The sequence below is a fragment of the Falco punctatus genome (assembly GCF_963210335.1).
Source record: "Falco punctatus genome assembly, chromosome: 2".
NCBI classification, from domain to species: domain Eukaryota; kingdom Metazoa; phylum Chordata; class Aves; order Falconiformes; family Falconidae; genus Falco; species Falco punctatus.
In genome coordinates this window covers 4,229,896-4,257,418 of record NC_137581.1, presented here as the reverse complement: position 1 = coordinate 4,257,418, position 27,523 = coordinate 4,229,896, and the positions used below count along the sequence as shown (strand labels likewise).

The window sequence follows — 27,523 nt, the reverse complement described above, 5'->3', positions numbered from 1 at the left end:
TCCATCTCCAGCCTTGCCACCTGAGGATGTTTCTGCTCCAGATACACATCACCACCCTTGCTGGAGGCATTTGCTAGGCACACTGCCTAGCACTGTTACATCTTAAGGCAAGAAAGGCCAGGGTTTTATGCTCATTTGGGGTTCCATCTTTAAAATGGTTTGTCCTGAGTGGTGTTTAAACATTGATTTCCCCTAAAGCCTGATCTATTGCAAGATCTCATCATGGGTTGGCTTGGGGCTGTTGCTGTGGTGGTTGTACAAACCTGACATGGGGCTGCTGATGTGCCCCGTGATGCTTACTGGAGAGCAAGGGGTCTGCTGGGATGTTAAATGGATCATGGTACAGGAAGAAGTTCTTTTACTCAATCCTGAACACAAACACCACATACGGACAAACCCACTGAGTATCTGATGTCCTGGGTGTTACTGAAGAGCCACAACTACTCCAGAGGGGTGTGTATGAGCGTCTGTATCTGCTGCAAAGCAAATTGATAGTGAAATTCAGGGGGATATGGCAGAGCGATCTTCAGCAGAAACAAGTCCACGATATTAATCAGCCCTCCTGATTCAATTAACACCAGCAGCAAGAAAACACAGCTGGAGTTTGTTTGCTTTTCAGATAACCTGTATAAAAATACCACTTCTGTAACAGCTCTACTTTGGTGCTGTTGCTCACAGGTCCATTGCTGTTTTTCATCTTGTAACTAGCACTTCATTTTGGCTTTGTTCCAGCCAAGGTGGGATGTTAAAAACAAGAAGACTAAAGAAAAGACCAAACAAATAGAAGAAAAAAAAAAACCAACAACTACAAAACAACAAACAAATCCTTTGGAGAACTCTAAATGAACAAAATCCTGTTAAGCAATGACTCGCAGGGTTTGCCTGGGTGCAGAGTGGATTTGGCCGTCCTGTTCATCACTTCTCTTACCTGAGGAGAAGACGCTGGACTTGTTGCCAGGCTTCTATAATACTGCACTATTTTAACAAATTTACTCTGTTCTGTGCTTTGGCAGTGAGTCAACACACCAGCTATGAGGGGAAAGCAGTACTAAGGTTAGGCATCCACATAAATCACCGCAGCTCCGACGTTCGGCCAGCCTATAAATATTAGGGGTTTGACATCAGTTTACATCAGCAGAGTAAGTCGGTTAATTCCATTTCTGTGGGATCATGCGAGATGCTCTTCATTAGCATCCACCTACCTGATGTCAGTGATGAGGAACCAGTCAGAGCCCTTGATGTCTCAAGGCGTTGCTGGGTGCTGTGGCCGCACGGTCCATAGGAGCAGCACACACCAAGCTTCAGCTGGTCCCTGTGCTGGCTGTACATGCATGTCAGCACCATTAATTACTGCTAATTTCATTAAGTCAGCCGGTGCCTCTTGCATGCAAATTACAAAGTCAGTCTCAATGAAGGAGATTAATGAGGTTGGCCGGTTTTCAGTAGCTATTTGGGTTGCTGTAGCAGCTGAAAGCGTCATACACCAAGACTCCTGGCTGTTGCATGTGAGCAAGGTGGGGACCCACCAGAGGAGCCCTGCTGAACCCCAGTCTGGTATTAGGCCTACCCCTCCAGGCAACCCCAGTTTGCCCTGTCTTAGCTGTTGCCGAAGAGGCTGTTTGGGGAGGCAGAGCAGATTGCCCTGAGGATGTTCTCTGAGGACACAGAACTCCCTTAGGTAATGCCAAAGCACTGATCTCACCTCTGGCCAGTTCAAATCTTGTTTTTGATAAGGCCAAGAGATAACACAAGCGCCTTCAACAGAAGCATGTTGAGTGCTTGATCCCTCTGGAGAAGAGCCAAGCCAAGATCACTTGGGCTGCTTGAGGTACCTTTGCAGAAAAAAGGAGTCACCCACAGAGAAAAGAGATCCATCATAGCTCCATTAGTGACTCCATTATCCCCACCATCTCCATGTACGTAGCGCTGAGGGTCCAAGGCTGGATCACCAGCTCCTCTGCCAAACCGGCAGCAACTGCCCCCATTGTGGGTGCAGCACCGAGCACAGCCAGGTCTCTGGTTAAAGCCACTGGGAGTAAATGTTACAAATATACAGCTTCAGTTTTAGCCCTTGAACAGGCTGAATAAAGAAAAAACAAGGGCGGGGGGAAGAGGGAATAAGAAATTAATAAAGCTGCAAGTAAATTGGCAGTCTTGAAAGGGAATTGTCAAGCTCAAAATTGAATTTTCTGGTCGGGAGGAGGTTTTTGACAGAACCACAATGTTTTTATCCCCAGGGAAATTTCCAAGTATTACTCAGTTCCAGGCTAGCCACAAGCTCAAAACACACAGCTGGATTTCACCCAGCCCAGCCTTCGGGCGATGCTTGACTGCAGAGTCTGGATGTGCCTCTGTGTGCAGCACCACGCAGCAAGCACCGAGGGGGGGTGGCACTGGCTCCCCCAAACATTTACACACAGCTATGAGGCTTCCTGCTCTGTGGTTTGCCCCCCCCCCCCCCTCCCCCGATATTTAGTTCAAGACTGTCCCTGCAGAGACATGGCTGTAAAATACACAGTGGGAGAAAATGGAGGCTCTAAGTAGGACCCAGGAGAGCTGCCAGAAGTGGGGGAAGTACCTGATGGTCACTAATCCTGGCTGCTGGGGTGTGATGAGACTGGCTGGATTAGTGCCTACTGGTCCATGATTTCTGCCTGGGGAGGCCCTGCCCTGCAGTGATTACTCTCCTCTCTCACTGGAAGAAACAGGAAAAGCATGAGGCAAAGGACGTGCAAACTGCACGCTCCAAGCTAACACCACATTCATCTGATGCCTGCATTTTCATCTCCCACCCATGTCAAGCACCTGAGTTCCCTTCTAACTGTTGTGCGTTGGGGAAGGCCTTTGAAAGGGAGAAGATCCTGCTCTATCTGCAGTCAGCTACACCTCTGAGCAAGGGCCAGTGCTCGAAGGGCCCCAGCACAAGGCAGTAAAGACTGGGAAACTCCAGAGCCTTGCACTGGAGTTCAAAACAAATGCAAGCAGATCTCCATTTTAAAACGTTTCTGTGTTTACTGGATGGCTGCAGGCAAGAAGCCAAGATGATCAAGCTTTGTGACACTACCATGGGAGCTCACATCCTCGTAGCTGCAAGGCAGGCAGCTTCCCCATCAATGCAGGTCATAGCGATCCTGCCATCTGACTTGTGCACCCACTTGCCAAGACAGGCAACCAGCCATCTACTGAAGAGCAATCAAGACGAACCAGCCAGCCCTGTGCAACACAAAAGCCAAGAAACACCTGGAAAAAGTTGTATTTAAAACAAAATTCTTTAATAATTTTAACTATAAAGACACAAATTAGTGCTTGACTGCAGCATGAATAACAAATGAAATACATTAAATATTTCAAAGCTACTGTGCTTTGCAAAACAAGATATGCTGATACACATAAGCCTGATGTTAGTTACCAGCCGGTTTGGTATGAAGAATCAGTTCAGTATATCCAAATTGTCAATAAGCATTGCTCAATGCGGCTGTCAACTGCTATTCATCTGTCACAGTGTTGTTACCCATCTGCAACAATATACTGAATTTCAGGAAACAAACCCAAACACACGTTAGAACTAATAGTGTCAATGTTAGAAAGTTTGGTCACAAAACACGTGGGGTATTTCATGTGCCTTACAGGTAGACAGACGTTACTTGCCAAGACGGTAAACATCATCAGTGCACTAAACTGAATTCAATAGTCAACATCATATCGTCAACATCAGTCTGGAATATGAAGAGAAAAACCAGTTCCTGGTCAGTTTAAGGAGTAATTGCTACTTACACTGCTTGAAACTCTCTCTTCCAAAAGCAATAGTATGCACAACAAAAATTCTTCTGCAGCAACTGACCAAGGTTTTAATTTAGAAAACATTTTGGTACATGACTTGCTATGAGCATGTGTGAAAACCCACGCTATTCAACATTGGCTCTGGAGAAACATATGCGTGTTCCAGAGATTTGGGGAAAGAAGGATGAATCTGAGGTTGTGCTTACAGCTATTCCTGTGGACAAATAACCAGAAGACCCTTTATCTTTGCATTTTTGAAATCTCAACGATCTGCTCCAAACATCAGGCAGATTCAACCTGTGTGAAGTATGTGCAACAAAAATTTGCAGGCACTGGTTTAGGGTCTTCAATTAGCTGGATTCCGAACTTGGTTCTTCCAAAATCTGCAAATACATGCTTAATCCAATCTAAACACTTCACAAGTAAAAAGGGAGAGTTCTGAAGTAAAGGAAGAGGTTCAGACATCAACCCTGCCCCCAAACTTGTATACATGAACCCCCACATCCCCAGTCCTGTTTGGAGCATCTGGCTGGGAGCTCCAGTAACGGGGCTCTGCATGTAGTGCTTGCTTGACCGCTTCGCCCTCACACTGCCCGTCACGGAACTACACACACTAAAACACACACCAGCTGTGGGGCTAAATCCCTCAGCCAGCTTTCCAAATCTGAAAAGATGCAACAGCATCAGGGACATGGAGTAGTCAGGCTCGAGTCCGAGCCAAGCAGAGGCACACATACTGGGTAACTGTGTTTCTGGAAAGCGACTAAAGAGAGTGCTGTGACTCCTGCAGTCAGAGAATTCTTAACAAAAAACAAAGTGACCCTTCACCTACCAAGGACCTTGTCTTCCAGACCCCAGTAGAAAACACAGCCTCAGCTCTCAGAAAAGACTTGCAACAGAGAGATCAGGCACTTGGCAGCTGTAGGCAGTCATCACTGAGAAACTGAACAAAGAAACCCCAAACCGACCTTAAGAGTATATTCTTTGTAGTTACATTACCGACTCTCAAACAAAGCTGGTGGAGGATGTTCCAGATGGGTAAGAAAGGTATTCATTCACGTATGAAACGATCCCTGTCACATTCCATCCTCGCAAAACAGCAGCTAAGTAATCTACAATGAATTCAATGTAGACTACATCACTCCTATGGTAAAGAGTGCAGAGTCAGCATGGAAAGTTAAAGGTAAAAATAGCAACACATTCAAGCTTGTTACCGAAGTATCTAAAGTGCAGTTCCCAGGAGTGTGGTTGACCTAATACTATGGGATTCTATGCTTAATCTTTTGTTATTCTCTTTCCACATAGGATTTCTCAATCTCCTTCTGGCTTTTCGGTTCTCATGGGTAATAAAGACTCCATCATTTATCCCTCTTCCTACTGAAGTCTCACAGTTAAACAAACAGTACTTATCAGTTAAAGCCTCCCACCACCTACTTACAAAGTGCAGATGGGGTCTCCTTAAAGTAAACCACTTTACCTGAATACATTTATTTAAATTATGGGGCACACATTCCACTAAAATGAAGGCGTGGTTCCTGGATTCTGAGGTCTACTGAAGAAAACAACAGTGCTTCTTCATTACAGCTTGTCTTCAACCGAGAAATGTTGTATTGAATCGTTTGTTTCACCACCAGCTATCAAATGCCAAAAATATATCCACTAAGAGAAACAGATTTTAAAAAACAGTATTACTGAAATTCTGGAATGCAGACTAAACAAGGTGGTAGTGACTGTGAGAAACACTAGTAATGTTGGGTGAACTTTCTGTTGCTGAGTTTCACATGGAAGAGCTAGCCAAAAAACTCATTTAGCTGTTTGAAACCAGGTGTTGGAAGCAAATGCACTATGGCCAAAAGAATCAACTGCATTTCAAAACACACAATTTTGCTTTAGCCAAACAAGACAAGCCCAGGGATGAATACAGCACAATACTAGATTAAAAGAGAAATAAAACAAATTGTGAAACAGTATTTTTCATCACATCTCTCCCAAAATCATGTAAACCATGTTATTTTGTTTGCATCTTAGTTTTAAACGTAACTTAAATTCCAAAAAGCTTTCACTTCACCTGTCTGAATTGAAATTCTCCTACTTGTGTCTCTTTCTAAAGCAGCCAGACTTCTGCACACAGATCAACAGCAGACTGAGCACAAGCTAAGACTGACACAACACTGAACAAGTCAGGATGTTTATGGAGTGAAGAGAGTCAGCCACAGAGCAGTACAATATTGTTGCCAACCTCAGGAGCTGCATGGTCTAAGTCAGGCTGTTCTAATATATATATAATTAAGAGCATGGGTATTGTACAATACATGACAGAGGTAGATCGGCAAGTGCTCGACTGCATATTCCAATTCTGACTATGGAGTAGTCTTCTGAACTTAGGGGTAGCACATCTTCCCTGTGCTAAAAGAAAAAGCATTAAAATGAAGTCCCGAGATGACTAATACTGCTAGCCCACAAACACTGTCCTCAAAACACAGATGAGATTCCTCCTGATGGCAGATTTTTGTTTATCATGTCTTAGCTTCAGTTCTGGATAATGCATGTCTTGAGCTGTATGCAGAAAAAAAAATCTAGATTCCCAGCATAAGGTATGGTGTTGATCTGCACTGGGAGAGTAATTTTGAGGTTTTTTCTCTTATTCCCAAGGAAGAGTTTCTCACCTCACGGTCTGCAGAACTACTTGCTGCTGATCTGTGCCCAGCTGACGGTCGTAAGGTGGCAGATTTCCTGGCTCTTCATGGATGTTAAAGAATAGAAGAGTTCATTGCTATCAAGTCTGTCCAACACATCCTATAGGATTCATATTGAACAACACCTGCTACTTCCATAATTCTCTTTAAAGTAGCTGTTGTCTGAATCCTACTCAAAAAATAGGATCAAAGATGACCCACCTTGTAAGATGTAGTGCAAGAAAAGTTTGGGATATGCTGCTCTAAGGTTTGTAGAAAAAAAAATAATCAGCATGTCATACAAGTCATATAAATAAAAAGCAATTTAACAGACATTTAAGACATTACAGGAGTAAGGATGTATGTCTTCCCAGGCACTAGAAAAGGCAAGTCTGAATTTCAGTGACATGCAGTTAAAAATGGCTTGCCATTTTCAATATCACTCACAAGATCAGTAAGGCAATTAAACCAAAGCACCCATAATTTTAGATTATTTACGCTTAGAAGGACAAATACGTAAATTACATTCTTCAGGGTCTAACAACAACCTGAAAGAAAGGCTGCTGGAAGGCTGGTAGAGGTGTGCATGGTTTTGGTCATTTGGAATGGAGAAGCCAATTTGCGTAATTTGTTTAAAGATAAAACCAGTGACAAACGATATGTGAATGAAAAGCTAACAGACGCATAAAATTAAAACAAGGGCTTTTCCAACTTTTTTCAAAATCCTGACAATTCAATTCAACAAGATCTGAAAAAAAACAAACCCACCAAAACCAAAACTCAAAACCAAACCAATTCCTAGTTGCAAATGTGTAGGAGAGTCAACAAATATATTTAAAATATACCATTGTAGAGATACCTTACCAATAAGAGAGTGGCTTTTCAGCACACTGGTTCTCTCAATTAAAGGGAAACCAGAGCCCCCAGATCCTCCAGTAACAAAGCTAAGGCCACTAAAATAAAGGGTTTGTGCATTTTCTTAAAAATAATACCATACCTAGCAGATGTCACAATTGACTGTTGATATGTCTTGTTGCTGCACTGCTCCTATTATGGGACTCTTTCCCTAACTTAGGAAAACAAGTAAATGTGAAAGAAAATTGCATACAGTGTGCAGAAGCATGCTTGAGAGAGCCTGGATGTGAACAGGCAGGCACTTATTTTTAAGCTACATTTTAAAAACAGTTCTCAAATCTCTTTACAAAAAATATGCCTTCTGGATAATCAAAGACACTTGATCCAAGACAGCATTTTCCTACCTCTATTCTAGTTATTCCAACCTCTCTCAGACCAAAGATCACTCCAATTTCCCAACCCAGATGCTGACTGTATCTACGGAACTGGAGCCTACTGACAACAAATTTGTTCTAAAATTATCATTCAGGAGTCTTTATAGTGGTTTACAGGTTGAAATGCCCTGCTATCAGCACATGCTTAAACCTCACTGACGTCACTTTTCTAGCCCCGAGTTTGGGTCTATTTGATCCCAAGAGTCCAGGGTCTGCCACATAACAAAAGCCATGATTTTATTTAGAGTCTCACATCAGTAGGAGCGCTACTGATGGCCATGGAAGATGCAGCTGAGCCGCAAACAGAAAAAAAGACATTAAAGGGAGGAGAACATTTTAGTCATTGCTTGATTGTACAATAGCCAGGACTCTGTGACCCGGGAGACAGCTTTATAGCTACACTACCGTGCCTTGCTGTGGGCATGATTTGAATCAATACAGAATGGAATTCCCAATTAGTCTCAGCATTTCTCTTTTCTCCTTCAGGGCAAGATGGATAAGCCCCTCAGAGCATCAAAAGCAGACAAAAATTGCATAGCACGGCAGCTAGTAGGCCCAGAGACAGACTCTGTTAGTCTCCTCAAGATCTGAAGAGTCAAAACCACAGCCTCCAATATGAGGTATATTTTGAAAAATTGTGTTAGTTCAATGTTTTCTTTATGCTTACTTATTAACTTTCATCAGCTGGGTAGATAAATATTGCAGAAATCAGTGGGTTCCCTCCCCCCATTAATCCCCAAAATTGGTTTTAAAAAGGTGGTCATATTTTCAAGAGTAACCATGTGATGGACAGATTAAGAGCAAGCAATCAAGGTGCTGCCAATTATATTTTGAGGTATCCTCAACATCAATCTTGTTCTTTACTCTTTCTTCAATATTTCTGAGTAAGAACATGCTTCTGAAAGTCTGACCAATATTAAGACTTGTAAAAAAAGCGAAAGAGATGATTTCAAAGCTCAAAGCTGAACTAGCACACACCTAAGGTGTTTGTCCATCTGTAGTACGAATGGGACATGGGCAGTAAAAAGCAGGGATAGAAAAGGGAGGCATGTAAGTAATAATTATAAAAAAATTTAAAAAAGTGTTTCTTGTGTTTATACAGTCACCCTGCAGCCTCCTGATGGATCACTGGTCAAAGAAATTAACAATTCAGTTTCAACACACAAACAAGAACCCCTATAATGCTTTCTCATCTAAGTGTCTTCTGCTGGTCACACCCTGGAATGTCCTCCACGATGTACATCAGCTGGACTAAAGAGAAAATGGAAGTTCGGTACAAAGCGAACTAAATGGCACAGGTATCCCAACCATTTTGCTTAAAATATAAATTGCAAAGGAGGCTGTGGAAAAGCAAGATAAAGCCCTAAATCAATCATTACATACTTCATTAATTGTATAAAAGTGCAAGATTAAAGTAGTTCGGGTTAAGCATTCAGTTCACTGTAGGCCACGCAAATGCTTAGCTTGGCCATCCATGGCCTGGTTTTGTCATTCAGTTACTAGTATCAGTTTAAACCACAGAAAGAACAACAACTGAATGAATAACTATGCAATCCACTTCAAAAATGGTTAGTTTTCTGTGACCAGCACGAAATATTAGCTCAGTATCATCAGCTATACAATATATACATAAAAATATTGTGTCTTAATCTTTGTTTTAACAACTTAGAATAAAGCTGTACTAAACATTATATCCCTAGTGTGCCAACTCTTTGCTCTGTTCCGGCCGGCTGGCCTAGTAAGACAGAGAAGTCCTTTTATAGCAATGGTGCTTGAATTGATCCATAATTTTGATACTTCAGCCACAGTAACTGTTGAATTGCTTTATTCAGCCAGGCTAGGTGATCGCACGTGACTGCCTAGGTCTCAGTCAAAGCTTCTTGGGCGGCTCCACCAGAAGAACAGGCCATATTCCAAAAACAAACTGTTAAAACAAAAACAGGAAGAGGGGAAAGATTTCCTGGAATGTTATGTCTCGGTTTAACACGGTTTAACCATCATTTCAACTGCATTTCTTGGGATGTAGTAGAAATCAAAGATAGTACCCTAACAGGCATAATCAGTTAGCCCCAATGTATATTCCAAGCACAAGACATTCAAACGCTGCAGGTGCACCGATGGACACAAAATATTGCTTCCTTACCTTCACCTTCGGCCTGTGTTTCAGGAAAAGTGTCCTTGTGTATAAACTGAGGAAAAGGAGAAAAGTGTGCTTAAAATCTCATGTATAACACAGCACATAAAATAATAATGATGCAATAATCCAAATTTTGTTTTCCAACTAGAAAAGTATTGCTTCTGTGATTACAGAGCTACCCACTCCACCTAGATCTATGCAAAATAGGAAGCATGAGCCTACAGTAAACCCCTTTGTACTAGACCATGATTAGCAAACTCATCTACCCTATTACCTGTGTGGGGAGAAAGAGAGAAATTTGAAGAACTAATTTCTCTCTCCACTATGGAAAGGACTAAGCAGAGACTACAGCCTGTCATTTTGGAAGGATGAAATTAGATCAATGTACCACAAAACGTAGCAGATGTTACATGGGGGGTGGGGTAAGCAACATAGATTGATTCTGTACCTCATTTTTGTTCTTACACGCCTCCCTCCCCTCAGCAGATATTTTCCTGTATATAACTTCAGCTCTTTAAGTGGACATAGCTGATGCCACTGTGTGGCTGACAAAATACTAGGGGAACTACTGCAGGGAAAGCATGTAGTTCATTCAGGTAGGACAGACAAATCTGTACATTCCCCAAGGGCTGGAGGATGCTAACGCAAATTATTTTCTCTGTGCAGCATGCTGTAAAAACCTTGCCTGTGCTATCCAAACTTACTGTATCACTTGCTTTCTGCGAGGAATTTTCTTCAAAAAATTATCTTGGGGCCTTTAGGGCAGCCGGCAACCCATCAGCCAAAATGGAGAAGCTGTTTTCCACATACTCTGACATATTTAATGTATATACATATATACACACACAAATAAATGTACATATATACATGTACATAAATACACATACGTGTAAATATGTGTGCATATATATGTATATGTATACACGTGTATAAGAGCTGTCAGATCAGATACTGGAACTGCAGTTTTCCCTGCACTTCTCTTTTACTAACTATTTTAACACCTGACGAAAAAGCAGAACACTACGTTAGACAGCAAAAACCTTACGTACTGAAGTTTCCTCACTACATAGAATGTATGTGTTAAAGAGAAATTCTTTTGGTTATGGGCAAACGGCAATTTACCGTTAATGTTATTTCATTATATATTATACCATATATACTATAGAAATTCTTCAGATTCCAGCTTAAATTCTATTTTTGCTCCTGGTTCCACTAGATGGTAGTATAGAAAAAAAGCGACAGACATCTGCGGGCTGCAGACTAGCCAACTTGGGTTCATGTTTAAATCTCCTAAAACTAATATCCTGCCCTTCTGGGAACAGGCTCTGCTCCAACCACTTTGGTCGTCACCCTTTTGCTCTACAGCATGATGCGCGCTAGTTCTCAGGAGGGACAGTGCCTATCAAAAAGGTTAGTTATGCTTCTAAAATTAAACATGTTTAAGTACTTCGGGATTGCTGCTCAAGAACAGAAAGGTATTAATAGCTCACATTTTGAAATTAATGCTCTGTCAAATAGTTTTCCAGTTTAACTGCTACATGTTTCCAATTTCTGAATTACATTTTCCTGAAAAACCATGACTATTAAAGATTAATGATTACATTTCGAAGAATATAAATTGCTTTTAGAAAGTTTTTAGACCAGCTGCAAAGAGGAAAGAAAAACTCCCATTGGTTTAGTAAGAAGTCATTTTCCTGCTCTTTTGGACAATACATTTTGAAGTACAGCTGAACGTGGGAAAACTCTTAAGACTGCTTTACAGTTTAGGAAACATTTCCTACCTTAGCAGGATATGGAGGTAAGAGCCCAGGCCTGTGAGGATATGCCACCATGCATGAAACTGTGTCACAGCTCCCACAACAGGAGGCATCTTCTCTCGTAGTGCTCTGAAAGAAAGAAACACTATGCAACGTTGGTTGTTCTTTTTTTCCCCAAGCTAAGCAATCTGAAATTGCGGTGCTTCATTTGTCAGATCACATGTTACTGTTTCTGTATCTCAGGCATGTGCTTCATGACTCAGGCTTTCAGCAGTTGAGGAACAGCAGTTAAAGCTCATGCTGCCACTATAGAAAGATACTAGCAAACTGGCTTTCTTCACATTTAAAGAAAACACATGCTTCTTTACACAATGAGTAATCAGTTACTTCTGGACTCAGATTTCAGGGAATCTATGTACAGCATCCCACAGTCCCAAATGAGTTCTACCATTCTCCTCCCCAAAACCCCATCAACAACGGTCCATAGGATGAAATGCTGAGTTTAAGGTCTGAGAGAGGAAATGGGGTCCATCAGACGCCACCACTTTACATTTGGCAATCACACCACCTGTTCTCCACCTCCATGGAAGCTCAGGTTGCCTTCCTCTGTTGTACTCTAAAGCAGGGATAAAATGGGTGTTCAGTGAGGAAGCAATGATAGAGGGTCTGAAATACTCTGCCAACATGCTTTGTACATTGCACAGTTATGGGGTGTGAACTACTTGGGAAGAGGCTAAGGGATGGACACAGAGAAAGGGAAGGAACTCCATTTCCCTGATTTCTCCTGCTCACTAGGCTTCTGCAGATAACGCCTCTTTTGGTTGATGGTGGAACAAATGTTTCCATCTGTCTTTTTTCTTGACTTTCATTTCACATTCAGTCAAAACAAAAAAAGGAAAATTATAATTGCAGGTGTTAAGGAAGAAAAATCTGCAGCTTCTGTAATACTTATTTACTGCTTGATGTTACAATGTTCAGTCCCCCTGACTAAACACTAATCCCTGAGCTACTGCTTAGTTTCCAGAGCTGCTCAGTCACACGTATGAAGAGTTTTGATCACCCCAGCACAGCCTCTGAGGCTTTGGATGGCAGGAAATCTCAAATTCAAAAGTGCATGGATACAACCAGGGAAGCTAAGTGCTTTAGACGTGGTGTTATGTTTTTGGTTTTTTTTAAAAAATAAGTTCTAGGTTTAATGAAATACAGAAAAACAAAACCTGAACCAAAATACAATTTTGAACGTTAAAACCAAAAGAGCAGGTAGGCGGATGATTCACAAGTTAGATCTTTAGAGAATAAAAATTTACAAGGAACTGGAATATACTTTCTCCAAAGGTTCAAGTTGTAGTACCACCTGGAGAAATTCAAGGCTCTGCAGACATTTGATTAAAGCTAGTAAACAAGTGTATTTAATTTTTTCCAGCACCACAACCAAATAAATATTACAGAAAGTATGCTAACTTTTTTTTCCCTTTACAAAATAAAGATGGAAAAAAGTGCTTCAGCAGCTGGTGTAATCTTTGAGTCTAGGAAAAAGTTCAAAAGCCCCACGGACCCGCAGCAGCTCAGCAGGCTCGGTGAATTGGGGGTTATGATCTCACCACTGATGTGATGCAGCTGCAAAAATCAACCCTGATGCCAGTATGTGCAAAGTCACTGTATATCCACCCATTTGTGTCGGCAAATAGCTTTTCTATCCCATCTGTATCAAGCATTTCTAGGGACAAGGCACCATGTATTATATTAAGTACACTTATATTTTTTTTTTTAAAGTTTAAAGAAAACTCCATTGAAGTTAACTTTAAGTTGGCTTAACCTAGTGCAGGGACTACAGAGCCAACAAGGACAGATGGAAAACGCTAGACCTCTTTACAGCATGCTGCAGTCTGACCCTGACAAAGCAACCTTCTAGGACGATTCTGTATACCACAGATTCAGCAGCATAACAGTGCACCAGATAGCCAAGAGTACATTTTCTGGATGCTGGCATCAACCTTTCCATCTCCTCCAGCCTGCGGCAGAACACAAGTACCACAACTAAGTGGAAGAAAGGTGCCATGATGCAGTTGTCCAGTTCTGGTGTAACACACATTAAGGGAACAACCTGTTCGACTGGTGCTCTCTCATGCACAGACAGGATACCTAACCACATGATGAGATGCTGGACTCCTACAAGCTTTGTCTGGGGGCCTTTTTTACCCCATCTGGCAATACACTAAACAGAGAGGAAGTCTTTCCTGGCCTCCTCTACAAGTGCTAAGCCAGAAGACTTCAGGCTAATAATGACAGCCAAGCACAGTGTACTGGCTCACAGAGTTACTGTTCTTTTTGAGATGCTCAAACAGCTGTTGTTTACTGGTGACAGATATATTGCAATAGATATTTCTTTAATGTGCAGAACTACTGCTTTTGGTATTTTCCTGGGAAATGGCAAGAGCAGAAACAAAAAGAAAAAAAAAAAGCAGGATAAAGAACTCATTCAGATGAAATCAAGTGTGAATAGTAGGCTTTAGTAAGATACAGATCCTCAAAAATACTTCAGTGACATTAGTTTCTCTCAATTTAAATTGAAGTTAAAAATAAAAATCAGTTATTTTAAAAAAAATTTATACTCATGGATTTAAAAAAGCTCTTGAGTGCCGAATCTAGTCGTGAGCAAACTGCATAAAACCCTCATGGAATGTTCTGTAGGCAGCATACCATACATACCATGACATGGACTTGACTATACACCACAGAAAATACAAAGCTTTATGCTAAAAGACTATTAAGAGTTATCTGAACAAAGTGAAAAAGCTCACCTCAGTTTATCACAGAAAATGTTGTCCACATTCCAGAGAAAAAATCCCATTAAAAATACAGTTAAAGATGTATAGCCTAGACCTCTAAGCCATGGGTATACCCTAGAGAGAGAGAGAAAAAATGCAAAATTTAGTTCAAGATGTTTCAAAGGCAGCTTGTAACATACATAAATACTATTACATACAAATAAACCACTTTAGTAATTTATTTTTTTCCCTAAAAGGAAAAACACCAACTTCAAATCTCATCTGTTCAAGTATTATATTTTACCACCTCCCCTCTCTCCTGAATTCACATTCTCTGAGACTGGTTTTTTAAACGTTTTTCTTCTGTATTTCTAATTGTTCCCCAAAATACTGCTCTCTCCTAACACCACAAGTAAGTGGGAAAACTGAAGTTGGCTAAAAAGTATTAATTCTTTGGTACTGTGCATAATCTTTCAGTTAAAAAATAGCCAGATTACAAATTAGGACTCTCCCAAAGGAGGTGGCTCTTTTCCAAAGCATAATATGCTTATGCTAGGAATAAGGTCTTTCAAAATTACTTTTGTGAACATAGACCACCATGACCAACAGCCAAGCAAATGAAGGGGTTTAGAAAACAGTAATTTCCTGCTCTATTTTATCACTGAGTGCTACTGGGGATGGAAAAATGTCCATTTCATTTTAAGACAAAAAAAAAAAATCCTGTTTAGAATATGGGAAACACACTGAAGAACGAGATGCAAGAAAGTGCATCATTAATAAATTTACCCTCACTATCTGCATTCAGGTTGGACAATGGAATTGTGAACTTCCTACATGGCAGTTGGGAGCATTTGCTCCTTTCCCACTAATAAGATGAGTCCAAAAGCAAATCCAATTCCAACCCTAAAAGGTTGCCATGAAATACTGTTCAAGTTATTTTTAAGCGTTCTGAATGCAGTTTAGATTCTGGGTTAAAAAGCATTCCTGAGCTGCTTTTTCTCCACTGTATTATATACAGCGCATGTTTCAGACCTGTGAGCACTGGCAACGTGCAAAACACGACAGGCAGAGCTTCTTCCACAGGGCAAGCTAACCAGAAGCATGTTGTATGTGTTCACACCAAGAGTACTGCCAATATAAACTAGCAAAATTATTATTTTAGTCTAGTAATAAATGCATGGAGCACCATGTGATACATGGCAGAGACTACACTGTTAATATTCCCAACTCAGTGCTCTAGAGACATAGCAAGCCCAGGACATGAAAAAGCACTAAATGGTATGTTATACATGCTGGTAATTAGGTAATTATAGCTAGAATTGTTCAGGGAATAAATGGTGGCATTTTGTGAGGGAATGAGAGAGAAGCTAGCATCACTTATTAATGGGGAACACGCTTCGTGAGCAAAAAACACTTCCCAAGTAGTTATCTTGGGAAGGAAGCAGACCCAAGAAAGAGATGGAAAGTGCAGGGGAATCGGGCAGGAACAGCAACGCATGATGAGGATCGGAGGAGGCAGCGGCCTGGAAAGAATAACACGCTGCTATTTGAGATATTTACTCTTAAGCTCAGAGGAACTTCAAGCCCCACGCTATGGAATAGGAGTGATAGGAAGCTAATATATATTAAGAAAGAAAAAAAATAAGCAGAAATTGGGGTAGATATGTAAGTTGAAAAGGGCTTGGACAAGTGTAGTGCCACTAATGGAGAGACAGGAATATGTTTTAGCAACCCAGAAAAATAAAACCAAAAGTGTACTTGGGGATGACTTCTAGAGTAAAGAAAGGGTACCTTCCAGTTGACACAACTGATCTAGCAGAACTAATTTAAAATTAATCATACTTTAGTTAAAATTTAGAAGTAGTTTAAACCTACTTCGCTCCTCATCTCAACTTTCTAACCAGCTTGCATAACATAACCACAGGGGGAAGCAAGTAGGGCCATGTTACAACGAAGTGATCTAGCTAGTTAAGAAAATACACTCCCAAACCCCTAAAACTGAAGCAAAAAAGTAGGTGGAACTTCAGAGACTGATATTTTCTGGAGGAAGACAATGAAACTCTCTAGAAATAATGAGAATGCACAAGTGTGTGGAATTTGCAGAACCGGAAAGATAGCAGGGCCAAGGGTTTGCCTATACAGACAGAAATAAATCTAATCTAAGTGACTAGAACTGTGCTAAATCCTTTTATATGAATGGAATTAAAACCACTTGAACTTGATTCAACTTAGTTTCCCTTGGAAGTGAATTAAAAATCACAGAATCGTTTCAGATTAAGGTAACATCATTTAAGATCTCCAAGCTAGGATTAAAGTTTCCATGTTCATGGGTTTGAAAAGTGCCTTTAAACTGATGATTGTTTCTAAAGCTGCAAGTAACACGCCATCAGTTTTAAGTTCTTCTTGCTTAACGAAAGTCTGAACAATTACACTTGGTCTGTGGGGATCTCTTGGGGAAAGTCAAACCAAATTAGCTGAAACTGCAATTGGAAGGAAATTCAATGAATCTACTTTAATTTCACACCTTTTGTTAAATTCTTCCGTGTTTTTCTGAACAGATACGTGTGTAACAACCAAGTTTAACAAAAAGCACATTTAGAATGAAGATAGTAGAGAGAAAACAGTAATTTTCAGGGGCAAACCCCAAACACATGAGAACACCAACTGTTCACAGGGGAGAGAGAGTAAGGGGCAACCAATGCCCCTGAGAGCTAAAGGTATGTGTTTACTCCAACAGACTAAATTCTTTCTTCGTCACTTCTACCCACCAAGTCTGTACTTCGATGATGCAAACATTTCTCAATGTCTCCTGCCATTTCTAATACCTTTTTTTTTGTTATACATAGCTCCTATTTCAATTTCCATAACATATGACTGCACCCAGTCAAAACCGTAAGGGGAAGTATCATTTAGTGTTCTGTGTTACTATGTTTTACATTTGAATTTTAGACACTGAAGTAGGGAAGGGCAAAGGAAAATATTAACTGATGGTTCAGGTCTGTGGTCTTACTCTCACCTCTCCCCAATTATCATCATTAGAGTTGGATGCTGGCAATAGATTTCACATGTTACCCAGCAATATGGAGACAGAAACTTCATTTCCCTTAAAGTCCCAGGCTAACAGCTGAAGCCACTAGCAGAACACCTGGCAGTGAACAGTGATCATAAGTGCAGAGATCTCAGCTTTGTTTAATGTTATCCCAGTGGCTTCCCAAAAAATGCAAGAAGACGAACCACTCCCTTTCAACCAATCACAGCACGAGCTAGCATTATGTACCTAGCTAAAAAAATTTGGCCATTGCCAATTTCTCATGTTAAGCCCACCAAAAAAGATGCAAATGCGAAGTTATATCTTATAATGCTGAACTAAATGGTTACTTACCATAATACTATATAAACAGATCTTAGAACTATAATGGAAACTAGTGTTCCATACATGACCTGGAAATAAAAACAGAGATAAAATTTAGCAGTTGGATTCAAGAGACTTTATAAAACACTACAGGAGTAAAAAAATTTTGAAGCCTCTGTTAATTCTTATTTCTTATTCTCATAAAAATAGCATCCTCTCTAACTTCCTCTCCAGACAGTTTTCCATAAAAGTTTCAAATATAAGTGTGATTATAAACCATGCCCTTTACGCAATTACAGGAAGTCAGTTGTGCAAAACTTTCCCTTTTCTGAATTAGGAAGCAAACACTAGATGGCACTCAGTAAGCACGCTGAAACCAAAATGGTAACGCACTCCTACCATCTCTTCTCTATCTGTGCATTTTAGCCCAGGATTGCACAAGCATCAGCTAACACCGTTTTTGAAACCTGCATTTTCTTCACTGATATTTGATGAATATATTTTCCTGAAAGCAAATACCTGAGACTGCATAGGCAGCATGCCCATACTGAGCACCAGTATGGGAGAAACTTCCAAGGAAGCATTTAAAACAGATTTACAGATTATCGGGATGCAGTCTAATTATACAGTGGGAAGGCTGCATGCTCTGAAAAGATCCCTGAGCAAAATCTGGCTCACTGTAGGCTTGATGAATCTGAATGTAATTGCCTGACTTATATAAAAAGTCAAAGTAATAATTTATTTTCTGCCTTGTGATCTTTAAATCACTCTCTTTTTTCACAAGCTTAGTATCCACATAACACCATCTCCAAGACGTACAGACTAAAGAAGAGAAGAAATGTGATCATCCATGCCTGAAAAGTGATGTAGAAGCCACTGCAGCAGGGAGGATTTTCAGACACTGGTGACATGAAATGACTCTCCATGCTTTTTGTTCCGAACACTGTTTTCCTCCCGCCAAAAGGCAGTTTGTTGCAAGCAGTTGTGCCTTGCTCTTTGCTTTGCTACAGTGGCTCACAAGCCCCTCACTATTTTTCCACTTCCTTGTTCACTGACTTTCCTTTCTCATTTTGTTTTTAGTTAACTCCCAGCTAATGCTGCCTTTTTTTTCTTCATGTGAAACAGAAAAATGACAAACGTTTGCTGCCTATTTTTAAAAGCCACTAAACTTCACAGAGTTGTGCTTAGAAACTAGTGTCCTTACCATGTTCTCCTGACCTGCTCATACTTTTCTTCTTTTAAACTACATTGTCTTCAAGACAAGGACCCGCCTCTTACTCTGCTGTAACTGGGGCATTCGGCTATTACCATCCTGCAAGCATATGCACACGTCTAGTCACCTGACACAAACCACATTGCTGCAATAATGCAAAGTGAAACCTACCTTTCAAAAGTCCATAAAGGCAAATTTTCAAACTTGTTTAGCTTTAAGGATGAGGTTAGTAACACACACCATATTATGAGTGCATATATACAGAACAAGACAGACAACAGAGCCCTTATGTTTGACAACAGGTAAAAGTACGCTCCAATATTGACTATGCAAAGTCATTCAGCACAGCAGCTCTTTATTTGCACTCAGAGTGAGATCAAATAACTTCAGTAAACTACTACTACTCTGTGTTCTGCTCTGTAGAGCTAAACAAAGCAAAAGTATTTGAAAGGCTAATTGGTTCTGGCTTGTACTTCATACAAAACTGTTAGCAAATTCCAGTCCCCTTGCCGGGGTACAGCACAAATTGGGGGTAATAAAACCCCCAAAAAACCTGGTAGACACAGGCTGAATATTAAGTGCTTATCAGTTCCACACTAAAGGTAGAAAGGGGACTGCTCAGGTGTGCTAGGCGCTGCATGCAGGTACAATTCTGTATCACTGACATTTTGCCTAAAAAGACCCCATCATGTAAGAAATACAGACTATATTTAAAAGTTAAAGTACCGTTTACTTCATCAGCCTCATTTAAAACAGCCTGTTTCATTTTTCTAATCTAATAATTCTAAGAGAGGGATTGCACAGAGGAAGAAACTCACAGAAAGGCTCCTCTGGAACACAAATCACAATATAATGCCCTTTCCTTGCTCATGTCCTCTTTCTTATAACTTCCATTGCTAAAATGCTCTTCTCCAGCAGAGACACAGGAAAAAACTAACCCATGAAGAGAAATTTCTATCATACTGGTTAGGAGTGTAACCACCTTTTTATTTTTTGCTTTTACCCAATTTGCTCTCAGGTTCTTTGCACAAGATGTTAAGAGTGTCAGACTGCGCCAAGAGAAACACATCTTATACAGAGCCCAAACCCCAGGTAAAACACAGGCTAAAAATGCTATTTTTTTTACAGCAGCTGCTAAAAGCAGGAAAGAGCAAAAGCTAAGAAAAGCTTTCTTTGTAAAGCCTCTGGCTCGGTATCTCCTAGTGACTTGCTTAATGGCTTGCAGAATAGGACAGTCTTAATGGAGGGAGGAAAGGAAAGAAATAAATACAAAGAACCTTGTAGTGACTGAAGAAAAATATGCCCACAGTTGACACTTCAATTTCTTGCCTTTTCCACTCCCCCACACAAACAGGTTGTTAGCAGTAAAACACATTCATGTTTAAAAGCCTGTGAAAGACTGGAACAACAAACTGTTCTGCTCTGCACGCTCCAATCCTCCACGCTGAAGGCAAGCACCAAGGAGGCGTTGCCACGATATGCAGAGACTGTAGCTGCACGCTTCACTACAGCTGTTTCTTACTAGAAGCCTATAAACCAAGTTAAACAACTTAGTTTATACTTCAGGGAGCAGTGCTTACTTTTATTCCTTTACCACCCATGGATTTACTATTCTCATCATGCCAAAAATTTGTTAGGTATTATCCGTAATCCAAAGAAGGATAAAGTATGAAAGAACTAAAAAAGAAAAAATATCTAAAGTATTGACTCAAATTTTTCAATTCCTTTAGCTCCGTTTGTTCTTCTTCTTCAACTACCACATCACTTAAGTGACAGATCAAAACCAAGCAAGTTTTGTGCTGTTTTGTCTCACAGCACTTTTAAATTGTAAGCCAAAGAACACCCTTGCACTACAATCGAAACAAAAGGAAACAACAGAAACTCATCTTTTGTTATCAGTAGACGGTTCCCTCTGCTGTTTAGGATGCAAATAAAGTGACCTGTATTTCAGCTTTGAAGCCTGTATCTTTGCAATGGGGAAAACCCCAAAGTCTTACTAACACCCCGTGGATTCCCTGGTATGAAGGCCAAATATGAAGAACATCCTTCTAATTCACAAATGGGAAGCAAGCATTTCAGGGCTTAGTGTTGGCAGCATTTCTGATGCGGAGGCAGTTAAGCAAGTGATGCAGATTCATTTATGCAAGTTGGAGGCAAGGCTGGTACTCCACACTGGGGGAAAGCATACAAAACTGGTTCTCCATCTACCCTTCTAGTGCAGAAAGTAGCAACAGCCTGTTATATCCACTTCTCTGTTTCCCCTGCTCCTGGCCTTCTGCCCATCCTTGGTTAATAAAGCCCATTTATCAGCCTCAAATATTAGTGTACACATTGGAAACCGCACCAAGAGATTTTGGATTCTTGGCAACCATTGCTTACCTATTAATAAACCAACCAGCTATCAAAAGATAGTTAGCCTAAGTACTTGAGAGCTGGAAATTGTTATTTGCAATTTACAACAAAAAAACCAGACTTCTACATGTTCTTGGATTTCTGGAAAAGAAATCTGATGAGAGAGAAAAAGGAAGGGCAATCCCCACAATGACACTGAAAACACCAAATAACTCAGCATAGTTACGGCTGGTTTAGTACTACATGTTGCCTTGACAGCTCCTGAACTAACTAATTCAGATTACTAAGTTTGGTCCCGTTTAGAGGCACGTATGTGATGGCAAAGCAACACACAAGTCACTGCTGCTGCACAACACAGAGCAGCTCTCCAGAGCTTCTGGAACACTGTCTGCAGCAGTAAACTGAGCCTCCCCTTTCAATGACTTGTAGAGCTGATCCTTTGGAGAGTCAGAGCATCCTTCCACATTCCCTAAGCTATTGTGCACGTAGAAGTACTAGCCAGAATGAAAGCTGTACTCGCTTTCTGGAAGACATCCCCAAACAAGCTGTGTAACAGAGTGAAATGTCTCTCAAATTAGTTTTACACGTGGTCTTCACCAAGGCAATGCCCAAGTAGAAAAAGCTCTGTGGTGAAGACATGCCCTGAAAAGGTCATTTTTCACAGACTGCTTGGCAACCGGAACATGTAGAAAGTAAGAACATATTTCACTAAAAGGCACAATATATTAAGCCACAAGCCTACGACTAACTGTTGCCTTAGCAGCAGGAGGGACTCTGGAGAGCTGCAGGACACTGAGTGAGTCCACACAGATTCCCCAAAATGGGGAGTCCCATGTCTGAACAGGTTGTTCCCTGACATAACATATTCTTCATGCAGTTTCAGGCTCCCATAGCTACTTCTACATACATGTTTCATCCTGTTTTCACTTCTTTCAATGCATTTGCATATTTAACACACCTGTGGAGAACAATTTTTTTTTTTTTTTCATTGAGGCAAATGAAATACCTTTTCTCCCATGCTCACTCTCCCTCTTACCCAAAGTCATCTTAATTGGTAAATCTAATGGTATTTTATTTCTATCACTGTTGCAGAAAATTCACTGGTCATATTATTATGCCATGATCAGCAAACTCATCCAGGCACTCCCTCCCTCCTTCCTTTGGTGATCTGTATGCGGTTTAGAACAATAATAGTTCATATTTGCCCATCAGTGCATGCTCTTCCGTTCTGAATCATTTATCATCCTAATCCTCAAGGTCTCCCGGTTATCTCTGCATCACCTCCTCTGTACTCAGTGATGCCTCTGAATTGTGTATCTTCACAAGTATCACAAGTATTCACAGTACATGACTCTGGTTTTTGTGCTACAGGTCATTAAATAAAAACAGTCCCACTACTGATCCGAGAAAGTCCAGACTGAGACTGCTTTTCATCATCTCTGTTAGTCATTTTGCACTAGTCACTCCCTTAACACTATTTGCAATTCTCATACTGACCTACTTCTCCAGTTTGCTTAGTTTCTCATGGGACACCATAACAACACTTCTGAAATGTCCATACAAAAAACATTTAAAAAATCACATTTCCTAATGTAAAAGAAACAGCTATTTAACCTAATTTTCTATTTACCTTTTGATTATTTGTTTGCTCAAAATTTGCTTCAAACTCTTGCAGCAGATGACTATGCAAATAAAACAGGTTTTTAGGTCTATTTCATTATTCACATAACTTAGCCCGCTAGCTGAATGAGGGTTTTGATCACTAGAAGTGTATGGCCAGCACATGGTATGTAGCAAGTAAACACATCAAGATAGAAAACAATGCTTTGTGGGTGACAGCTTTCTAGGCCGTATCATATTAAAAAGGGAGCTACCCATAAGGCTTGAGTCTAAAAGGTTAACTGCCAGCGTAATTTCTTCTGCTTCCAGGGCCATCTTATATTTGTGTATCTATGGATCACCCCACACCAGCAGCCAGACTTCCCCCATCCCCTTCCTTGTATAAGCACAAACATGCATGTGGTAAACAGGAATAAGCAACTCATTTGATTTAAAATTAATTCTTAGGAGACTTTAACCTGTTTTGTTCCCCAATCAAATTTACATCAGAGAGTAGATTTGTGTGCCAGATGGGAAAGAGGGGAGAGGCACAGATGTTTTCTTTGACAGTGGTGCTGGCTTTAAAACAACTAGAAAACTGGGATGTAGGGTTCTTTGGCACCATGAAAATTAGATATAACAGTGCTACAGAGATTTTGACATAAACAAGGTAATACATGCTTGTAAAGGCCACTGCTGTCTTTCATTTAATTGATGAGGCAGTAAAAAAATACCAGACCATTGTCAGGCAGGGAGGTGTTTTTTTCCCTTCTAATGATGTGTAGCCTCCAACTGACCAAAGCATGCATCTCATCCCTCCTGCGGTTAAAGCGCTAAGGCCTTCAGAGATCTGCAATATGTGGACGAAGAAAAAGAAGTTGGTCTCTGTTGCCACTGTGCCATGAATAACAAACTGAAATCCCCTTCATACCCTGCTGGCAGTGAGCAATTTATGAGTCTTAAGTTGAGAAGGAAAGTAGAAAGTAATTCACTGAAAAAATGAGGCTTGGATCCTGGCTACTAAATATAATAGGGTCTTTTTCCATTCTTACTGCTCTCCTTTCAGGGGAAAAAAAAAACCCTAGTGAAACAATGAACAATATAAAGTTGTCCATGTAGTTATTCCCCTTTTTGCAAGGCTGACAAATGATGATGATCACAGACAAATAGCTAGAGGAATAAAATGCTGCTCTGTCTCCTGATGCTGCTTTCCAATACAGTTATGGACCGAGACTGTGATTTAAACTATGATTGCACGATCATATTTAGCTTTAAGTCTATGAAACCCATTCAGTAGGAAAATACTTACTGAAATTATATTGAAGGGTTTTGTGTTATTTTTTTTCCCCATGTGCACTCTAAAATGAGGACAAGCATTAAGAAAATAACCTTGCTTAGTGGTGCAGACAGAGAAATGTTTCCTCCGAATTTACAACATATCTGGCAAAGATTGTGAAAAAATGAGTGCTGTACTTGAACACTTGGAATTTGGCCATAACTGTATGTTCTCTATAAAAATCAGTCTGGAAAGAGCACTTGTAAGAAGGCAAGCGCTTTTATGGCCCTAAATCTTTTCTACATTGATTCCTCATGTATATATTGTAACAGGGAATTCATATTCTAAACCTAAGAGAAACCAGATGCCAAAAATTAAAGGTCTGGAGCAACAGCTTAAAGTTTCCCAATTTCCTTCTTTCCCAACATATCACAGTATCCGTCACCTTAGTATTTGTGACATGGGACAATACCTATGCCAATGCACCAAACTGAAATACAGTGAAGCTGTGATGTGTTTATTGCCATAAATGTAGGTTGAGTAGATAATTGATTAAAGAAATAAAATTCCAGTATCAGTAGTAAATTCTGCTACTTTGTCAACAAAATTACTTTAAGTCACTTCATAGAAAACCAGTTATAACCAGCTCAGTAAAAGCATCATAAATTGCTGCTTTCACCCCAGCCAGTATCTTCCTGCCAGAAACATAAGTAGGGGGGAAAAAAAGGTCTTTAATTAACATTATATATAAAAACAAACAAACCCTGCACATTTCTATTTCTCTCTATAGGTAGAGTAACAATTCATGTTTCTAGGAGAGATTATTTGGAGCAGCTGGATATTTATTTTATTCATCAGTGCTTCACTAATCCACCAACAGGAATCACGTATCATTTTTACAAATGCTGATGCAGCAGGCACATTTTGACAAGCGATGGCACCACCAATTTTAGAAATCCAGGCCTTAAAACTCTGTCCTGCAAAGAGCTCATTGTTTTGCCTGGCAATTTTTCAGCTGTTACCCCTAATAAAAATATCCTAAGTGCTGGAAAACTACTCATGGCATGCATAAACGAGCGTGATTTCTAACCTCCTGTGAAGAGAAGTGATAGAAGTCCTATCCCCACAGGCAACACATCCATGTTAATACTCTTGGGCTGCTACAAAAGGAACCTGTACCAATATGCCATTAAGCCTGTAAGACCATTAACAGCCAGTCTGCTACGTAACCCTAGAAGACATGCTGTGTTTATAAAAAAAACAACAACCAACCAACCAACCTCATAAGTTTAAGTGCAGAGGAGAACATGGTGCTAAGCCACATTATGATGTCAGGTCACAATTTCACAGCAGCCACTAATGGCAAGAAGTGAACACGGATTCATTAAGCCCTCCCTCTCACACACACCTTAGCCCATAGCAAGGGTTGCCACTGCTGAAAACCACATGGAATATTAGGTCAAATGCTAAAACACAGCATGCATTAAACCATTCTAGTTTTTCAGGTCACCAAGTAAAAGGACAGCAACGTGACAGACAGCAATGCCGCTTAAAGAAAAAGGCAAATTGCGCTTGCCTTCCATCTTCCTTCCAGCTATAAAATCCTGTGAAACATTCCGCTAAAACAGCATAGTTTAAAAACAAGATTAGCTTCTCCAACTGAGCAAGATTTACCTGATGGAATACAGGCTCTTTCAAGTTTAAGTAAACCTGGAAAGATTTAAAAAAAAAAAAAAAAAAAAAAAGAAAAAGATAAATAATTTGCAATAGAGAACTATCATAACATTACTCATCTAAATATTGCCAATACTTGTTCTGTTAGAACCAAGATGTGAGTGCCTACCCATGCACCATTAAAGTTGATTAAACATTTCCAGCTTCCACTGGCAAAACCTGAGGTTTTAACTGAAGACTTACTTTAAATTAAGAAGCACAAATAGAGACATTAACATTTAGAATCTCCTCATTTAATAGACTTACATACAAAAACGATGCAGAAATTAGACACATTCTCAGTAGGCACTATAAGAAAATTTACTTTGATTTGCTATGATTAGTGTTTTTGACAATGCTTCAATGCCTCATTTTACAGAAAGCTAATAGTTCTTCCTATTGTTAATGCAGTTCATTTAATTTCTGTTTTTGAAGAGAAGGGCACTAGACCTTAGGAATAGCATGCCACAAGTGCAAAAAATTGTAGGAGGCACAGAAGAGAACATGAAGGCAGATGATCTATGATAGTACTTTTTTTAAGAAATAGTTATCAATAAAAATAACAAAGGCGATTTCTCTGTAGGTGACAGCCAGCACAATACTAATTTTATAAATAAAGGTAGCACACTGCACTGAGAAAGACAATCAAGTTAGCCATGACAGTTGAAATTCTTCTAATTTTTTTAACAGCTACATTCCTTTCTTATTCTGGCTGTTTTAAAACACCAGTCAATAACCTGACTGTGTATCGCAGTTCACTTTTCACAGTTGGTTGAACAGGATTATTCTCATTTCTGTAGATGAATTAAAGTAAGGGAAGATGAGGAATGCAGTTTGTCCAAGGTCTCATAACAAGTCAACAGTCACTGTTTTTCCACATTCCTATTCTAGCAACTGGATTACTAGTTTTCTTCTTCATCTATTCTATACAGTGGTTTAGATAAAGGTTTCAGGTTTCTCTGGCCAGCACAATTTTCACAACGAAAGAACAATTTGTTCTTCCTGACTGGAAGTGAGAGCAATTCAGTACTGCATGTATAATGTGCTCTCACTGGCAGGAAAACTGTCAATCTACAGGTGAAAATACCGTATTAAAAAAAGTTACTTACTATGCTGACTACGAAGCTGTATGTTATTAACAAGAAAAGCAGTGGATAATTGACTGTGTTCTTGTACTTGAAACATTCATACCTGGAACAGAACATAAAGGAGAAGAATAACATTCATCACTTACCATATAAAGGATGCATTTTTCAAGGTATATTATCACAAAATTTGTGAGAAAATTTATCCAAATAAGTCTTAGGCCCTTCAAGAAATTGTAGCTCCTCCAATAAAGATGTATCCTTTTAATATAGAAATTCACATTTCTACAATAATTGTTTTAAAAAAATATATAGTGCAAAAAAAACCCAATAACCTCATGCATATACAAAAAATAATGCAGTCAGTGGAAAGAGTTTGGGAAGCAGAAATGTTTTCAAGAAGGTGCTTAAGGGGTGATAATGGATGGCAAATTAGAAATGAGTTTAAAATGCAATACAGCTGCCAAAAAACATTACATCTGTGAGCTAAAGGCAGTATGGGAAAGGGACTGCTTACCAAACAGTGA

At 40.0% G+C, this 27,523-nt stretch overlaps 1 protein-coding gene across 2 annotated transcripts in view; it reads right to left on the bottom strand.

The window, feature by feature from the left end:
• Positions 1-3,250: 3,250 nt before the first annotated feature.
• The window catches only part of ACER3 (alkaline ceramidase 3), a 69,574-nt gene continuing 45,301 nt past the window's right edge, over positions 3,251-27,523 (bottom strand). For both annotated transcript variants that reach the window (XM_080375156.1, XM_080375157.1), the window contains exons 5-11: positions 27,021-27,102; positions 25,873-25,908; positions 17,789-17,847; positions 14,440-14,541; positions 11,663-11,767; positions 9,888-9,933; positions 3,251-9,668 (exon numbers count right to left, since the gene is read on the bottom strand). In XM_080375156.1, the coding sequence (XP_080231282.1) occupies positions 9,615-9,668; positions 9,888-9,933; positions 11,663-11,767; positions 14,440-14,541; positions 17,789-17,847; positions 25,873-25,908; positions 27,021-27,102 (484 nt within the window). In that variant the 3' untranslated portion in view covers positions 3,251-9,614. The remainder of the gene's footprint in view (positions 9,669-9,887; positions 9,934-11,662; positions 11,768-14,439; positions 14,542-17,788; positions 17,848-25,872; positions 25,909-27,020; positions 27,103-27,523) is intronic.